This window comes from Oncorhynchus mykiss, chromosome 8, assembly GCF_057628025.1.
Source record: "Oncorhynchus mykiss isolate SJ-2025 chromosome 8, ASM5762802v1, whole genome shotgun sequence".
Taxonomy (NCBI): Eukaryota; Metazoa; Chordata; class Actinopteri; order Salmoniformes; family Salmonidae; genus Oncorhynchus; species Oncorhynchus mykiss.
The window spans coordinates 55,646,994-55,661,555 of record NC_143029.1 but is presented as its reverse complement, the minus strand read 5'-3'; the positions used below and the strand labels follow the sequence as shown (position 1 = coordinate 55,661,555).

General features: G+C 42.5%; 1 protein-coding gene across 2 annotated transcripts in view; it reads left to right on the top strand.

Moving 5' to 3' along the window:
* Positions 1-250: 250 nt before the first annotated feature.
* Positions 251-14,562, top strand: part of LOC110530121 (dipeptidyl peptidase 9) — a 28,256-nt gene continuing 13,944 nt past the window's right edge. Inside the window, exons 1-10 of one of the 2 annotated variants that reach the window (XM_036985678.2) lie at positions 251-428; positions 2,897-2,987; positions 3,375-3,613; positions 3,771-3,883; positions 6,603-6,776; positions 11,500-11,671; positions 11,804-11,914; positions 12,153-12,281; positions 12,774-12,835; positions 12,994-13,094. In XM_036985678.2, the coding sequence (XP_036841573.1) occupies positions 2,932-2,987; positions 3,375-3,613; positions 3,771-3,883; positions 6,603-6,776; positions 11,500-11,671; positions 11,804-11,914; positions 12,153-12,281; positions 12,774-12,835; positions 12,994-13,094 (1,157 nt within the window). In that variant the 5' untranslated portion in view covers positions 251-428; positions 2,897-2,931. The remainder of the gene's footprint in view (positions 429-2,896; positions 2,988-3,374; positions 3,614-3,770; positions 3,884-6,602; positions 6,777-11,499; positions 11,672-11,803; positions 11,915-12,152; positions 12,282-12,773; positions 12,836-12,993; positions 13,095-14,562) is intronic. The other variant, XM_036985679.2, reaches the window with a different exon arrangement.

The window sequence follows — 14,562 nt, the reverse complement described above, 5'->3', positions numbered from 1 at the left end:
GAGTATTCCCTACAATAATTTTACTGCTGCCCCCAGAATAGTTTTTGCTCTATAAGCCAATATGTATTCCATATACAGTGATTCTCATTGGGGGCATTTAAAACCCAAATTTAATGCAAATGTCACTTAAATATGAACAAATCTGAATCATTGTTAATGTTTAGACAATTATTTTTCATATATCATGAATAAATACAATTTATGACACTTATTTAGGTTATTCTACTTTTACATGTGGACTTTTATATTTGAACATTTTCGAAATTCCGTAACCCGGAAGTACTTCATTAGTGTTGCTGATGAGACGCTATTCACTTTATTACACATTCTGGGCCATGGACGCAACCTTTAGCACTAGTAATATTTGTTTTTTAATAGCTAGCTAATAAAGCCAAGGATAGTTGGGGAAATAAGTAGTAGCCGGATTGGTAAGTATTCGCTTCTAAACTCGTTTCCGACAGGAGGATGTAGCTAGAGTGACAGGCTTGCTATGGAACCAGCTAACTCATAGCTGGTAAACCCGAGAACTGTCATGAGAGAGCTGTCATGTTACAATGTTTCCTGCCTAGCTAGGAAACGTTGCGGTATTATGTAGCTAGCTAGCGGTTTTGCTGTAACACGTATGTTCTATTAGATATACAATGTAGCTAATCACGAGATTGTTGCCAACTTGTACTATAGCTAGCAGCAGTAAACAGTTCGTTTTTGTGTGACCTCGGCTCTTGATGAGAACAAAGATAGCTTCTAACTAGGCTATGTCGTGCTGGTCATTAAATTATTTCCCCCTCCCTGTTTTCCTTTCCCCATTTTAGCTGCCAAACCTATCTGATATTTAGAACGGTAGACATTTGAGTTCAAATCTGGAATCTCCTTTAACAAAGGGTTATGAACGGGAGAGGAAATCACAGTGACTCAGATTTGTGTAGTCATCACTCCATTTATATACAAATTAGTATACAAAAGAACACCTGCTCTTTCCATCACAGACAATGTAGATGAAGGGGAGGAGACAGGTTCAAGAAGGATTTTTAAGTCTTGAGACAATTGAGACATGGATTGTATATGTGTGCCATTCAGAGGGTGAATGGGCAAGAAAATATTGAAGTGCCTTTGGACATGGTATGGTAGTAGTTGCCGGGCGCACCAGTTTGTTTCAAGAACTGCAACGCTGCTGGGTTTTTCACGCAACAGTTTCCTGTGTATCAAGAATGGTCCGCTGCCCAAAGGACGTAAAGACAACTTGACACAACTGCAGAAAGCATTGGAGTCAACATGGTCCAGCATCCCTGTGGAACGCCTTCAACACCTTGTAGAGGCCAGGCCCTGCAGGTGTTCCTAATGTTTGGCATACTCAGTATACATGGTCTATGCTCCAAATATGAGGCTCCAAGACAGGTGATGTGTGGATGACAACTTGTCAGCTATCACTTCCTGCTTTCCAAATGCAAAAGTGATACTTCTTTGTACCTCTTCTGTAAGGTGCAGTTTAGGTCACCCATTCCTAATCCAACTCCACGAGCCTGCCCATATTTTCCTTTCCCCTTGGTTTTCCCTTGCGGATCTAGGACCAATTTGTGCATCTATACCCTAACCTACCTGATGGCTATTTTGAGCGATTGTCATATTGTTTACACACCCATCAGCTCCTTCTGGACCTTCAATGTGAAATTGTACAGGCCAGGCGGGTAGGTTTGTGTAATTGACACCGAGCATTCTATAGCAATTGGTGTTCAGGTTCCCTTTACATCCAGTACTTGAATGTTTTCTCTTTTACATCATCTGAAAGGGAATGACAGATGAATAACAAGTACTCTGAAAATCCCATCAACACAACCCACTAGGAAAAGCCGCCAATTCAACATCTATATTTGTCTCAAAATTAGTAGTTCAGTTTGCGAACAATTCGTTCTTTTGAACCACTCTTTTTACTGACTCAAGAGTCATGATGAGTTTTTCCTGATTGACTCGTTAATTTTAGCGGTTCGTTTGAGCTGCTGGACGCAATGAATTCTACATCAGGATTAATACGCGCTCCTCCGGTGACCCAAGATACGTGCTCCGACCAAACAACTTTCTGTCATACATTTAGGCCTATGCGCGCAGGCATCATAAATAAGAAAAATACATGTTAAGAAGTGGTAAATGATCGCATGGTGCAAGAATGAATGCAATTAATTGATTATCGAATGCTATGATGGACACAGCTTTGTAGAACCAAAACATACACAGCGTCTGCTCAACAAACTTAACTCGAGAACGAATCGCTGGAGTGCTGCAATTCGTGAACGATGTTGCGCTTATCATCCTCATGGCAGTATAGCCGAGGAGCGCTCATCTTCGTTCTCTTATATCGAGGAGTTGAGCATTGATAACTGGTTGTGCGATTTTCTGGCTACAACATTGAGTCACAATCAGTCGATACTTGTAAAAAATTAAAATTCTAGAAAACATACTTGTGTGTTTGTCCCTGTACAAATGCAGTCCTTCCGCGGGGTGATGAAATTCATACTTAAAAAAAAAAAAATATATATATATATATGTATATATATATAATTCTACCCCCTTTTGGCGATGAGCCAAGTAAAGCTTTTTTTTTATTAAAAACGTTTTGATTGACTTTGTTTTTATTTTCACTATACAGTATGTTAGCTAAAGTGTCATGTATTCCTGTAACATCCAACTATACCAGCAATGGAATGTGGGACATTCCTTATGCTGCTGCTACCTTCTACCACTCCCTAGATGCCAAACCTTTACTGCATGCCTGATTGTCACGTTGATTATGACACCTGGATTTAGAATGAGGGAGAGCCATTCTATAGGTAGGTGTTGCTCAATGTCTATAAGACATTATATTATAAGATTTCCCCCTGTTTATTTGAATGGTTAACTTTAGGTTGCAGAGTCTGGTCGAGGCTGGTTGGCCGGTGAATGCACAGAGTGAAGAAAGTGAAGCGTGGGAACAAAACAGAAGGTTACTGGAAAAGGTATGGTGTCCTTGTGTGTTCAAATGACATGTGTGAATAGGAGTGCTAGATCAGTATTTTTCAAAACCCTGGTCCTCCAGTACCCCCCCCCAACAGCACACATTCTATTGTTACTCTGGACAAGCACACCAGATTCATCTTGTCAACTAATCATCGAGCCCTCAATGAGTTGAGTGAGGTGTTTGTCAAGGGCCACAACGCAACTGTTGGGGGTACTGGAGGACCAGGGTTGGGAAACGCTGTGCTAGATAACCCATTGTGTTGGCCGAGACATATGTGTGAGTCTCTGTCTGTGTGCGTTTCCATGCCAGATGCAAGTGTCATTTGTTTGTGAGCATGTAAATGACCAGTGGGTTGTCTCTATGGTTGTCCCCCCCCCCCCTTCAGTTGTTTAGAAGTTAATATGACGGCGGTGGACGGGCTAACAGAGAGCACAGAGGTGGTGGAGATGGAGGACGTCCCGTCTCAGTTCTACGTGGAGAAGCACTCGTGGGATGGCCTGCGTGACATCATCCACAGCAGCAGGAAGTACTCGGGAATGATCGCCAACAAAGCGCCCCATGACTTCCAGTTTGTGCAGAAAAACGATGAGTCAGGCCCCCACTCCCATCGCCTGTACTACCTCGGTGAGCTCAAAACCACCTGCCACTGAAGACTGTCACGCTATTGCTCAATCAGTGGTTCATTGAGTACCACTTGTGTTTTTACAATTAACTGCACCGTGTTGCAAGTTGTACCTTGGTCACCTAACTCGTTTTCAATTCCAATGTATCTCTCTACCAGGGATGTCTTACGGAAGTAGAGAGAACTCACTGCTCTACTCCGAAATCCCCAAGAAGATCCGGAAAGAGGCCCTCTTGGTGTTGTCGTGGAAACAGATGCTGGATCACTTCCAGGTGAATATCACTTATCTAATTTGTTCCACTGAAACCTAATGACATCCAAACTAGGGCTGAATATTTTCCCAAAATCAACACTTTTTCCTTCCCGAGAAAATTGCAAGCACCACCGTGCATCCCGGTATTCCCATTCAAACCGGAAATGTTATAAAGCGTATAATACCACCCTCAAAAATCTGACGTGATTATACCACTGTAAATTGGTAAATATACAGAGGAACACAGGTTTCTTGTGGTATTTGCTGCAATTGAATCAACTCAAAGTTCTCTGTCAACACACTAGGCTATTTATTTGATGTAGCCTAGTTTTAATGTAGGCCTATGAAGCACTGTTTGCCAACTGGTAATGATGAGGTTATTACAGCCTACTGAAAATGACGTTTGTTTTAGCCTACCTACTGATTGTGGCATATCCGATGCTGCGCTAAAGAAACAGACACACAACAGCAGCAAAAAGCGGAGATTCAGCACCATGGATAGCGCCGCGGTTGATCATTTAAAACGGCAAATCTAACTAGTCAAGCCTGTGCCATATAGTCTGTGGGAAAGGGGAAAGGTTGTGATCTTGCCTCAAAGTGCCTGTATTCTCCACCCGTTTAGAACGGATCAGCTTGTCTGAAACACCCTAACACAGGAGGCATAAAATGAACAGATGAGAGGCAGTGGTTGTGGTTCCTTTTTTGTTGTCGTATTGTTTACTAAACGGGTCTTCTTTCGCTCGACAAGATAACTCCAGCACAGGGAACTTCCAATGCTGAAACACCAGCGTAACAAAAGCAACATAAACTAAGCCGAGAATCAAAAGGCCGTGGGCAAAAATTGAAAGCAAAACCGCAAACTGCTACTCCTGTCTTAGACTATCGTCTACACATAACAGTTACAAGGAGGAACGCTTCTGTCTACCTAAAGCCTGCCTAGGTTAACAGAGAGACAAGGTGCCCGGTCACAGAACTTTCTCTGGAGGTAGGAAAAACCGACATCCTCACAGGTCTCTACTCCCAATCCTCCCCTAGCTCCTCTCCTGGCACACCTATCTAGAGGAAGACACAAAGCAATTAGTGGGCCCAGCTGTGTAATAATTGGCTTTACACTGAGTACCTATCCCCTGAGAAGGGTGCTGTCGTGTCATCTTCCTCCGGCTGGTCACTCAAGTCTCTCCTATCTATCTATCTATCTATCTATCTATCTTATCTATCTAAAAAAAATGTTAAATGAGTTTCCTGTAAACAATTGATATTATATTCCTTCTCTTTTAGCCAGGTAAATACTGATTGTCTTTTTCTTATTATCTGCTAAGCCATTAGTTATAACTGGCTACACTTATTTCACCATTTACCATAATGAGATACAAGTTTCAAATCTATTTACCATAATATATGTTTGTAAACTTACCATTAAAAAGTACAATAATGATTGAGTGTCCATATAGCTGTACTATATTTGCATTGCTACGAAGTAAACCTCCAATTGTTCCCCACTCTTCCACCCGCTAAAACCCCTCCCCTTCCCAAGTTGGGTTGTCATCCCGTGATCGGCAGACCACCCCCGATCCCAGGGCCCCTCGAGAGACCGGGACCCATCCTTTGAAAAGAGCACATAGTGCCACCCTTCGAACGGAAGCAAATCAACCGTCAAAAGCATTTCCATCGCCCTCACCTCTTTTTGCGTTATATATAGCTATTAAAAAATATAAAGTGCATTCGGAAAGTATTCAGACCCCTTGACCTCTTCCACATTTTGTTACGTTACAGCCTTATTCTAAAATGTATTCAATGGATTTTTCCCTCATCAATCTACAGACAATACGCCATAAAGACAGAGCAACAACTGGCTTTTAGAAATTTTAGCAAATTTATTTAAAAAAATAAACCTGGAATATTACATTTACATAAGTATTCATACCTTTTACTCAGTACTTTGTTGAAGCAACTTTGGCACCTGTATTTGGGGAGTTTATACCATTTTGCTCTGCAGATCCTCCCAAGCTCTGTCAGGTTGGATGGGGAGTGTCGCTGCACAGCTATTTTCAGGTCTCTCCAGAGATGTTCCATCGGGCTCAAGTCCGGGCTCTGGCTGGGCCACTCAAGGACATTCAGAGACTTGTCCCAAAGCCACTCCTGCATTGTCTTGGCTGTGTGCTTAGGGTCGTTGAACCTTCGCCCCAGTCTGAGGTCCTGAGCACTGTGAAGCAGGTTTTCATCAAGAATCTCTCAGTACTGTGTGACCTAAAATAGACAGACAGGTGTGTGCTTTTTCAAATCATGACCAATCAATTTAATTTACCACAGGTGGGCTCCAGTCAAGTCGTAGCAACATCTCAAGAATGATCAATGGAAACAGGGTGCACCTGAGCTCAGTTTTGATTCTCATAGCAAAGGGTCTGAATACTTATATAAATAAATATATACATTTGCAAAAATGTTGTGAATGTGTGAAAAAGCAGGATGTTATATATATATATATATATATATTGTTACCTCTAACCAGGATTGTTACCTCTAACCAGGATTGTTACCTCTAACCAGGATTGTTACCTCTAACCAGGATTGCCATTACAGAAATTACATTTTTGGCAAGCAATTATTATTTTAGCAAACAATTATTGTGATCCATCCTATATTGTCCCTTACATCTTTACTCACTAGCAACAGTTGTGGGATACATACATATACAAACACTCATACAAATGACTTTCCCCTCTTTCCAACACTTCCAGGCCACCCCGCACCAGGGGGCCTATTCCCGGGAGGAGGAGCTGCTTCGGGAGCGTAAGCGTCTGGGAGCGTTTGGGATCACCTCCTACGACTACCACTCCCAGACCGGCCTGTTCCTCTTCCAGGCCAGCAACAGCCTCTTCTATTGTCAGGACGGGGGAAACAACGGCTTCATTGTGAGTTTTACCCCCTTTTTATTATCAATCAAGTGTATTTATAAAGCCCTTTCTACATCAGCGGTTCTTAATTCCTCCGTTTAAATTTAGACCATCTGCTGCTTTCATTTCTTCACATTCACAACAGCAGCTTGCCACCATAGCCATCATAGCCATCATAGCCATTTTCCTGTATGTAAAAAGTTGGCAACTCAAAACGTTGTCAGATATGTTCTGGCACTTACAGTTGAAGTCAGACATTTACATACACCTTAGCCAAATACATTTAAACTCAGTTTTTCACAATTCCCGACATTTAATCCTAGTACAAATTCCCTGTTTTAAGTCAGTTAGGGTCACCACTTTATTTTAAGAATGTGAAATGTCAGAATAATAGTAGAGAGAATGATTTATGTCCAGCTTTTGTTTTTTTCATCACATTCCCAGTGGGTCAGACGTTTACATACACTCAATTAGTATTTGGTAGCGTTGCCTTTTAAATTGTTTAACTTGGGTCAAACATTTCGGGTAGCCTTCCACATGCTTCCCACAATAAGTTGGGTGAATTTTGGCCCATTACACCTGACAGAGCCTGTGTAACTGAGTCAGGTTTGTAGGCCTCCTTGCTCACACACGCCTTTTTAGTTCTGCCCACAGATTTTCAATAGGATTGAGGTCAGGGCTTTGTGTTGGCCATTCCAATAGCTTGACTTTGTTGTCCTTAAGCCATTTTGCCACAACTTTGGAAGTATGCTTGGGGTCAGTGTCCATTTGGAAGACCCATTTGCGACCAAGCTTTAACTTCCTGACTGATGTCTTGAGATGTTGCTTCAATATATCCACATAATTTTCCATCCTCATGATGACATCTATTTTGTGAAGTACACCAGTCCCTCCTGCAGCAAAACACTCCCACAACATGATGCTGCCACCCCCGTGCGTAACGGTTGGGATGGTGTTCTTTGGCTTGCAAGCCTCCCCCTTTTTCCTCCAAACCTAACGATGGTCATTATGGCCAAACAGTTCTATTTTTGTTTCATCAGACCAGAGGACATTTCTCCAAAAAGTACGATCTTTGTCCCCATGTGCTGTTGCAAACCATAGACTGGCTTTTTTATGGCGGTTTTGGAGCAGTGGCTTCTTCCTTGCTGAGCGGCCTTTCTGGTTTTGTCGATATAGGACTCGTATTACTCTGGATATAGATACTTTTGTACCCGTTTCCTCCAGCATCTTCACAAGGTCCTTTGCTGTTGTTCTGGGATTGATTTGCACTTTTCGCACCAAAGTACGTTCATCTCTAGGAGACAGAACACGTCTCCTTCCTGAGCGGTATAATGGCTGTGTGGTCCCATGTTGTTTATGCTTGCGTGCCATTGTTTGTACAGATGAACATGGTACCTTCAGGCATTTGGAAATTGCTCCCAAAGATGAACCAGACTTGTGGAGGTCTACAATTTATTTTCTGAGGTCTTGACTGATTTATTTTGATTTTCCCACGATGTCAAGCAAAGAGGCACTGAGTTTGAAGGTAGGCCTTGAAATACATCCACAGGTACACCTTCAATCCACTCAAATTATGGCAATTAGCCTATCAGAAGCTTTTAAAGCCAAGATATCATTTTCTGGATTTTTCCAAGTTGTTTAAAGGCACAGTCAACTTAGTGTATGTAAACTTCTGGAATTGTGATACAGTGAATTATAAGTTAAATAATCTGTGTGTAAACAATTGTTGGAAAAATGACTTGTGTCATGCACATAGTAGATGTCCTAACCGACAATTATATTACTTGTCTGTGCAAATCATTATTTCATTTTGTTCATTCAAGAGACATACTTAGCTTACATTCCCCTGCCCTGATCAATCAACACACATATTTTATAGTAAGAATTAATATAATGGAATATAACAGAATAAATCATATTTTTCCCACAGTAACGTGTGGAACCACTGTCATATAAGATACGTTTAAAACGATCTGACTTCTGTAGGGTGATTTCAGAAAGTTGTTTCTTTTGATCCACTTTGGATGTGATCACATCATCGTGCACTTTCTCTGATTTCAAATGCCCCAATGTTTATTTTGTCTGTAGACAGAGATTTTGTTGTTTAAGTTTGGTTAATATGCACACGTTTCTATCATTTATGAACTAATTATAAGGGCCGTTAAATATTTACCTGTCAAATCAATCAAAAAACAAATGAAATGTCAGTGTGCATTCCCCCAGGCTAAATGCCAAAGCATTACTGTGACAATCCTGTTTACTGTGACAACAGACAAGAACTGCTCAAGTACAGAACTACATACAATTTAAATGGAGAAAATAAATGCATTAAAATTATTATTTTTATTTGACCTTTTGTTTAACCAGGGAAGTCACTTGAGAACAAATTCTTATTTTCAATGACAGCCTAGGAACAGTGGGTTAACTGCCTTGTTCAGGGGCAGAATGACAGATATTTTTTTTTACCTTGTCAGCTCGGGGATTCAAACTTGCAACCTTTCGGTTACTAGTCCAACGCTCTAACCACCTGTCGCCCCAAACTTAACAAGGGCAAGTTTAATGTTGGACGACAATATAATGTTAATGATTTAATGCGTGCCCAAGATGGTAAGTTGGTGGGACTTTTAAATACATTGCAGCAATCCTGACTAGGTCGGTTGATGGAAATAAAAGTACAGGCGTTGTTGCCGCTTGGTCAAGTTGTCAGAAAAACGTCTTGGAATGAAAGGTACTTTGCATAAGTATTCAAATGCCCTCGAGGATTCAAATTGATGTGGGATTTAAATTGATTTAATTGATTTGTCATTTTTTTGTTGTAAACAATCTATCACCAAATACTCTGTCAAAGTGGAAGTAAAATTCTAACTTTAAGATCGATTACAGCTGTGAGTCTTCTTGGGTCAGTCTAAGAGCTTTGCACACCTGGATTGTGCAATATTTGCCCATTTTATTATTTAAAAACTTATTCAAGCTCTGTCAAGATGTTGGGGATCATGGGCTCGACATCCATTTTCAAGACTTGCCATAGATTTTCAAGCAGATTTAAGTCAAAACTGCAGGAACATTCACTGTCTTCTTGGTCAGCAGCTCCAGTGTAGATTTGGCCTTGTGTTGTAGGTTATTGTCCTGCTGAAAGGTGAATTCCTCTCCCAGTATATGGTGTAAAGCAGACTAAAACAGGTTTTCCTCTAGGATTTTGCCTGTGCTTAGCTCCATCTAGTTTATTTTATCCTGAAAAACTCCCCAGTATTTGCCAATGTCAAGCATACCCATACCATGATGCAGCCACCACCATGCTTGAAATTAAGGAGACCGTTACTCAATGATGTTGTGTTGGATTTGCCCCAAACATAAAGCTTTGCATTTAGGCCAAAAAGTGTATTCCTTTGCTGTGTTTTTGTTGCAGTGTTACTTTAGTGGCTTGATGCATGTTTTGGAATATTTTTATTCTGCATATTTGTATTCATCTTTTCACTCTCATTTAGGTAATTATTTTGCAGTCACTACAATATTGTTGATCCATCCTCAGCTTTCTCCCATCACAGCTATTGAACATGGTAGCTATTTTAAAGTCACCTGTGTCCTGCGGCTCAGTTCAGAAGGATGACTGTGTCTTTGATGTTTCTGGGTGGTTTAATACATAACCCACAGCATAATTATTATCCTGACCATGCTTAAGGAGATATTCAATATCTGATGTGTTATTGTTACCCATCTATCAATCACTGTCCTTCTTTCCTTAAGGAAAGCTCCCTGGTCTTTGTAGTTTAATCTTTGCTTGATATTGAATACTTGACTGTGGGACCTTACATACCTCCATTAATTTTTGTCCAAATCAGGGGGGTATTCCCTTACATATAGATAGTTCTATGTATGAGGGACAGAGGAAGGTGTAGTCAACCCCTATTATTATTATTATTATTATTATTATTATTATGTGATTTATTATGCCACATTTTACCCATGAACTAATTTAGGCTTGCCTAAGCAAAGGGACTGAATACTTAAGCAACAATTATATTTGAGTTATTCCTTTAAAAAATATATATCTTTAAAAATAAATCTTCCACTTTGACATTACAGTATTTTGTGTAGATTGTTGGCAAAAAACAACAATTAAATTACATTTTTACCCCACTTTGTAACACAATAAAATGTGTAGAAATCCAAGGGGTCTGATTTACTTTTACACTAGCACACTTACAGTGCCTGGTATCTTTTTTATAGTGCTTTCTAGCGCGTTACACTCACTTCTTCCCTTAGTTCTCTCAGGTTGTGGTTAGTTTATAGATTCTAGAGAATAGGTTGGCTATATGGGCTCGATTTGACACCATACCTATCGTTATGTTGTTTTCTATACATGGCCTGCCTCGGTGTTCACACTTGTCAACATATCTGTCTAAGACTGAATCTATCATTGCAAGCAGTCTGATTATTTCCTGTTGTGGTTCAATTATGACCATCCTGGGATTGATATCTGCGTAATATAAGTGGAATTTTAAAATCCTGTAGTTGAGATAAGCATTAGTGTACGATATGTATGTGCTGTATATATGGTTGTCTTCAGGGTTGTATTCATTAGTGCACATTGTAGAACAAAAAAAACGTTTTTCAATGGAAAACAAAAACAAGCCATTGTATTGGACAAGTCCAGGTCTTCCCTGTTTCAGTCTGTTTTGTGCCGTTTGGTGCCTAATGAATACGACCCTGTACACTGACAATGTGTTTCCTGGTTTAAAAGCAGTCTGCCCCAATGAAGCCGGTGGAGATTAAGACACAGTGCTCAGGGACCCGCATGGACCCCAAGATCTCCCCAGGAGAGCCCAACTTCATTGCATTTATCAACAACAATGACCTGTGGCTGGCTAACATCAAGTCTGGGGAGGAGAGGAGACTCACCTTCTGTCACAAAGGTCAGGGGGGGGCCAGCAACTTTTGGACATTTGATGGAATGTAGTCGTATGGCATTGTAAACGTTCTCTATGCCATGCTGCTGACGCTGCATAGATTTAATCAAATGAATGAATCCCCTCTCCCTGGGTCAGGTCTGGATAATGTGAAGGAGGACCCCAAGTCTGCGGGCGTGGCCACGTTTGTGATCCAGGAGGAGTTTGATCGCTTCACTGGCTACTGGTGGAGTCCATCTGCCGTAGATGGTGAGTAGGGTCACCATCTACCACTCCTTCCATACGAGTAGAGCACCACTCACTTTCATGCAAGAGAAATTGGGCTCTTTTGTAATTAAGTAGTCTTGTCAGTCAGTCAATCAGTGATGCTTTGATGAACATTGTACAGGCTTCAACCTGCCCCAGACACTGTCGTCATGAAGATGTCTGTCATATAAACTCCAGCTGTATTTGTATGCATTTTCAGCCTGCTTTTCCCTTCTGTTAGACTCAGATGGGGGGAAAACCCTGCATCTGCTGTATGAAGAGGTGGATGAGACGGAGGTAGAGATCATTCATGTTCCCTCTCCAGCCCTGGAGGAGCGGAAGGCCGATGCCTACAGATACCCCCGCACAGGTGAGGCCCCCCCGGCGCAGGTTGAGCCCCTCCCCCCCCGGCGCAGGTTGAGCCCCTCCCCCCCCGGCGCAGGTTGAGCCCCTCCCCCCCCGGCGCAGGTTGAGCCCCTCCCCCCCCGGCGCAGGTTGAGCCCCTCCCCCCCTGGAGCAGGTTGAGCCCCTCCCCCCCTGGAGCAGGTTGAGCCCCTCCCCCCTGGAGCAGGTTGAGCCCCTCACCCCCTGGAGCAGGTTGAGCCCCTCACCCCCTGGAGCAGGTTGAGCCCCTCACCCCCTGGAGCAGGTTGAGCCCCTCCCCCCCGGAGCAGGTTGAGCCCCTCCCCCCCTGGAGCAGGTTGAGCCCCCCGGCGCAGGTTGAGGCCTACTCATGTAGGATTGTACATTGTGTGTATGTAGTAACACACATTAATAATGACCTAATCAAATAATTTCAAGAGTAGAGCTCCTGAGTTTTCTTTTCTCTCTATCTATAATCTGAATGTTTCTATTTTTCTAGGCAGTAAAAATCCACAAACCACCCTCAAACTGGCAGAGATAAAGACTAACAACCAAGGCAAAGTAAGTTGCCTACTTTCAACTTCTCTCTTTCATTCTCTTATTTCTCTCTCTGCTCCCTGCATTGTTTATGAGCAGACTAATTACGCCTCTGTCTGTCCGTCTCTCCGTCCTTCTCTGTTCCTGTCTTCCCCTGTCTCTGTCTTTCTGTCTGTCTCCAGATCATGAGCATCCAAGACAAGGAGCTGGTTCTCCCCTTCACCACCCTGTTCCCCGGGGCGGAGTACATCGCCCGGGCAGGATGGACGAGTGACGGCAAATAGTGAGTGTTACGGCATAATGTTTCCCCAGGGAACGCATTAGTCTTGACCTCTCTCTGTTTCTTTGTTGGCTTATATTGGTTAGAGATGCGGGATGTGCAACTGATTCCCAACTGGAGGAAAGCTACTAGAGTTGTGTAGGTGTTAGTTGACTAGTTTAATCAGTTGTGTTAGTGTTGAGCTCGAACTTTCGACACCTTATAGCACATATGTCAGAGTCAAGGCCCGCGGGCCACATCCGGCCCGCAAGAAGGTTTTTTACGGCCCCTGGGATGATCTTGATTTATTATTAGAACCGGCCCGCAGCAAGCCGGCAGCCCGCAGATCTTTTACACGCACCAATACTACATTTCCCACAATGCAAAGGTGACGCACCGAGCAGTAGGCTGCTTCATTTCAATATTTATTGGCACAGCAGTCGTCAGCATCACAGTAAAATTAACTTTCAGATACCCATCAAAAATGGCAAAACGGAAGGTGGATACTGAGAACCGGGGGTTTCAAACAAGGTGGGAGTCGGAGTATATGTTCACGAAGGTAGCTGGAAAACCTGTGTGTCTTCTGTGTGGAGAAAGTGTGGCGGTACTGAAAGAGTATAATCTGAGACGACATTATGAAACGAAACACGCGGACAAAAACAAGAATATGGACATGGAACAAAGGCTACAAAAGGCAGAGGAATTAAAACGAGGCCTCAAATCTCGACAGGCTCTGTTCAAAAAAGCCAAATCACAAGGCCAGGCTGCTGTCAAGGCCAGTTTTATTTTGGCAGAAGAGATCGCTAAATCAGCCCGGCCATTTACGGAGGGGGATTTCATCAAAAACTGCATGATTAAAGTTTGTGACGAAGTTTGCCCAGAAAAAAGGCAACTCTTTTTAAATGTGAGTCTGAGCAGAAACACCATTGCCGAGAGAGTAGACCAGTTGTCCATCAATCTAAAAGAGCAGCTTGTGAAAAAGGGAAAAGATTTTATTGCATATTCCTTGGCTGTGGATGAGAGCACCGACATTTCTGACATTGCCCAGTTGTCAATTTTCATCCGCGGAGTGGACTCCAACCTAAGCGTGACAGAGGAGTTTTTGGCTTTACGTCCTATGCATGGCACAACTACGGGGCATGATTTGTATGAAGAGGTGTCAAGATGTGTAAATGAGATGGAGCTGCCTTGGGAAAAACTCGTGGGTTTGACAACCGACGGAGCACCTGCGATGTGTGGACACAGGAGCGGACTGGTGGCGAAGATACGGGAAAAGATGCAAGAGGAAAACGCGACAGGTGAGCTGACAGCTTATCATTGTATCATACACCAGGAAGCGTTGTGCGGTAAAGCCTTGAAAATGGAGCATGTAATGAGCATCATCACGCGCACAGTTAACTTTATCAGAGCCAAAGGTTTGAATCACCGCCAGTTCAAGGCATTTCTGACGGAGTTAGAAACGGAGCATGGTGATTTGCCTTATCACACAGAG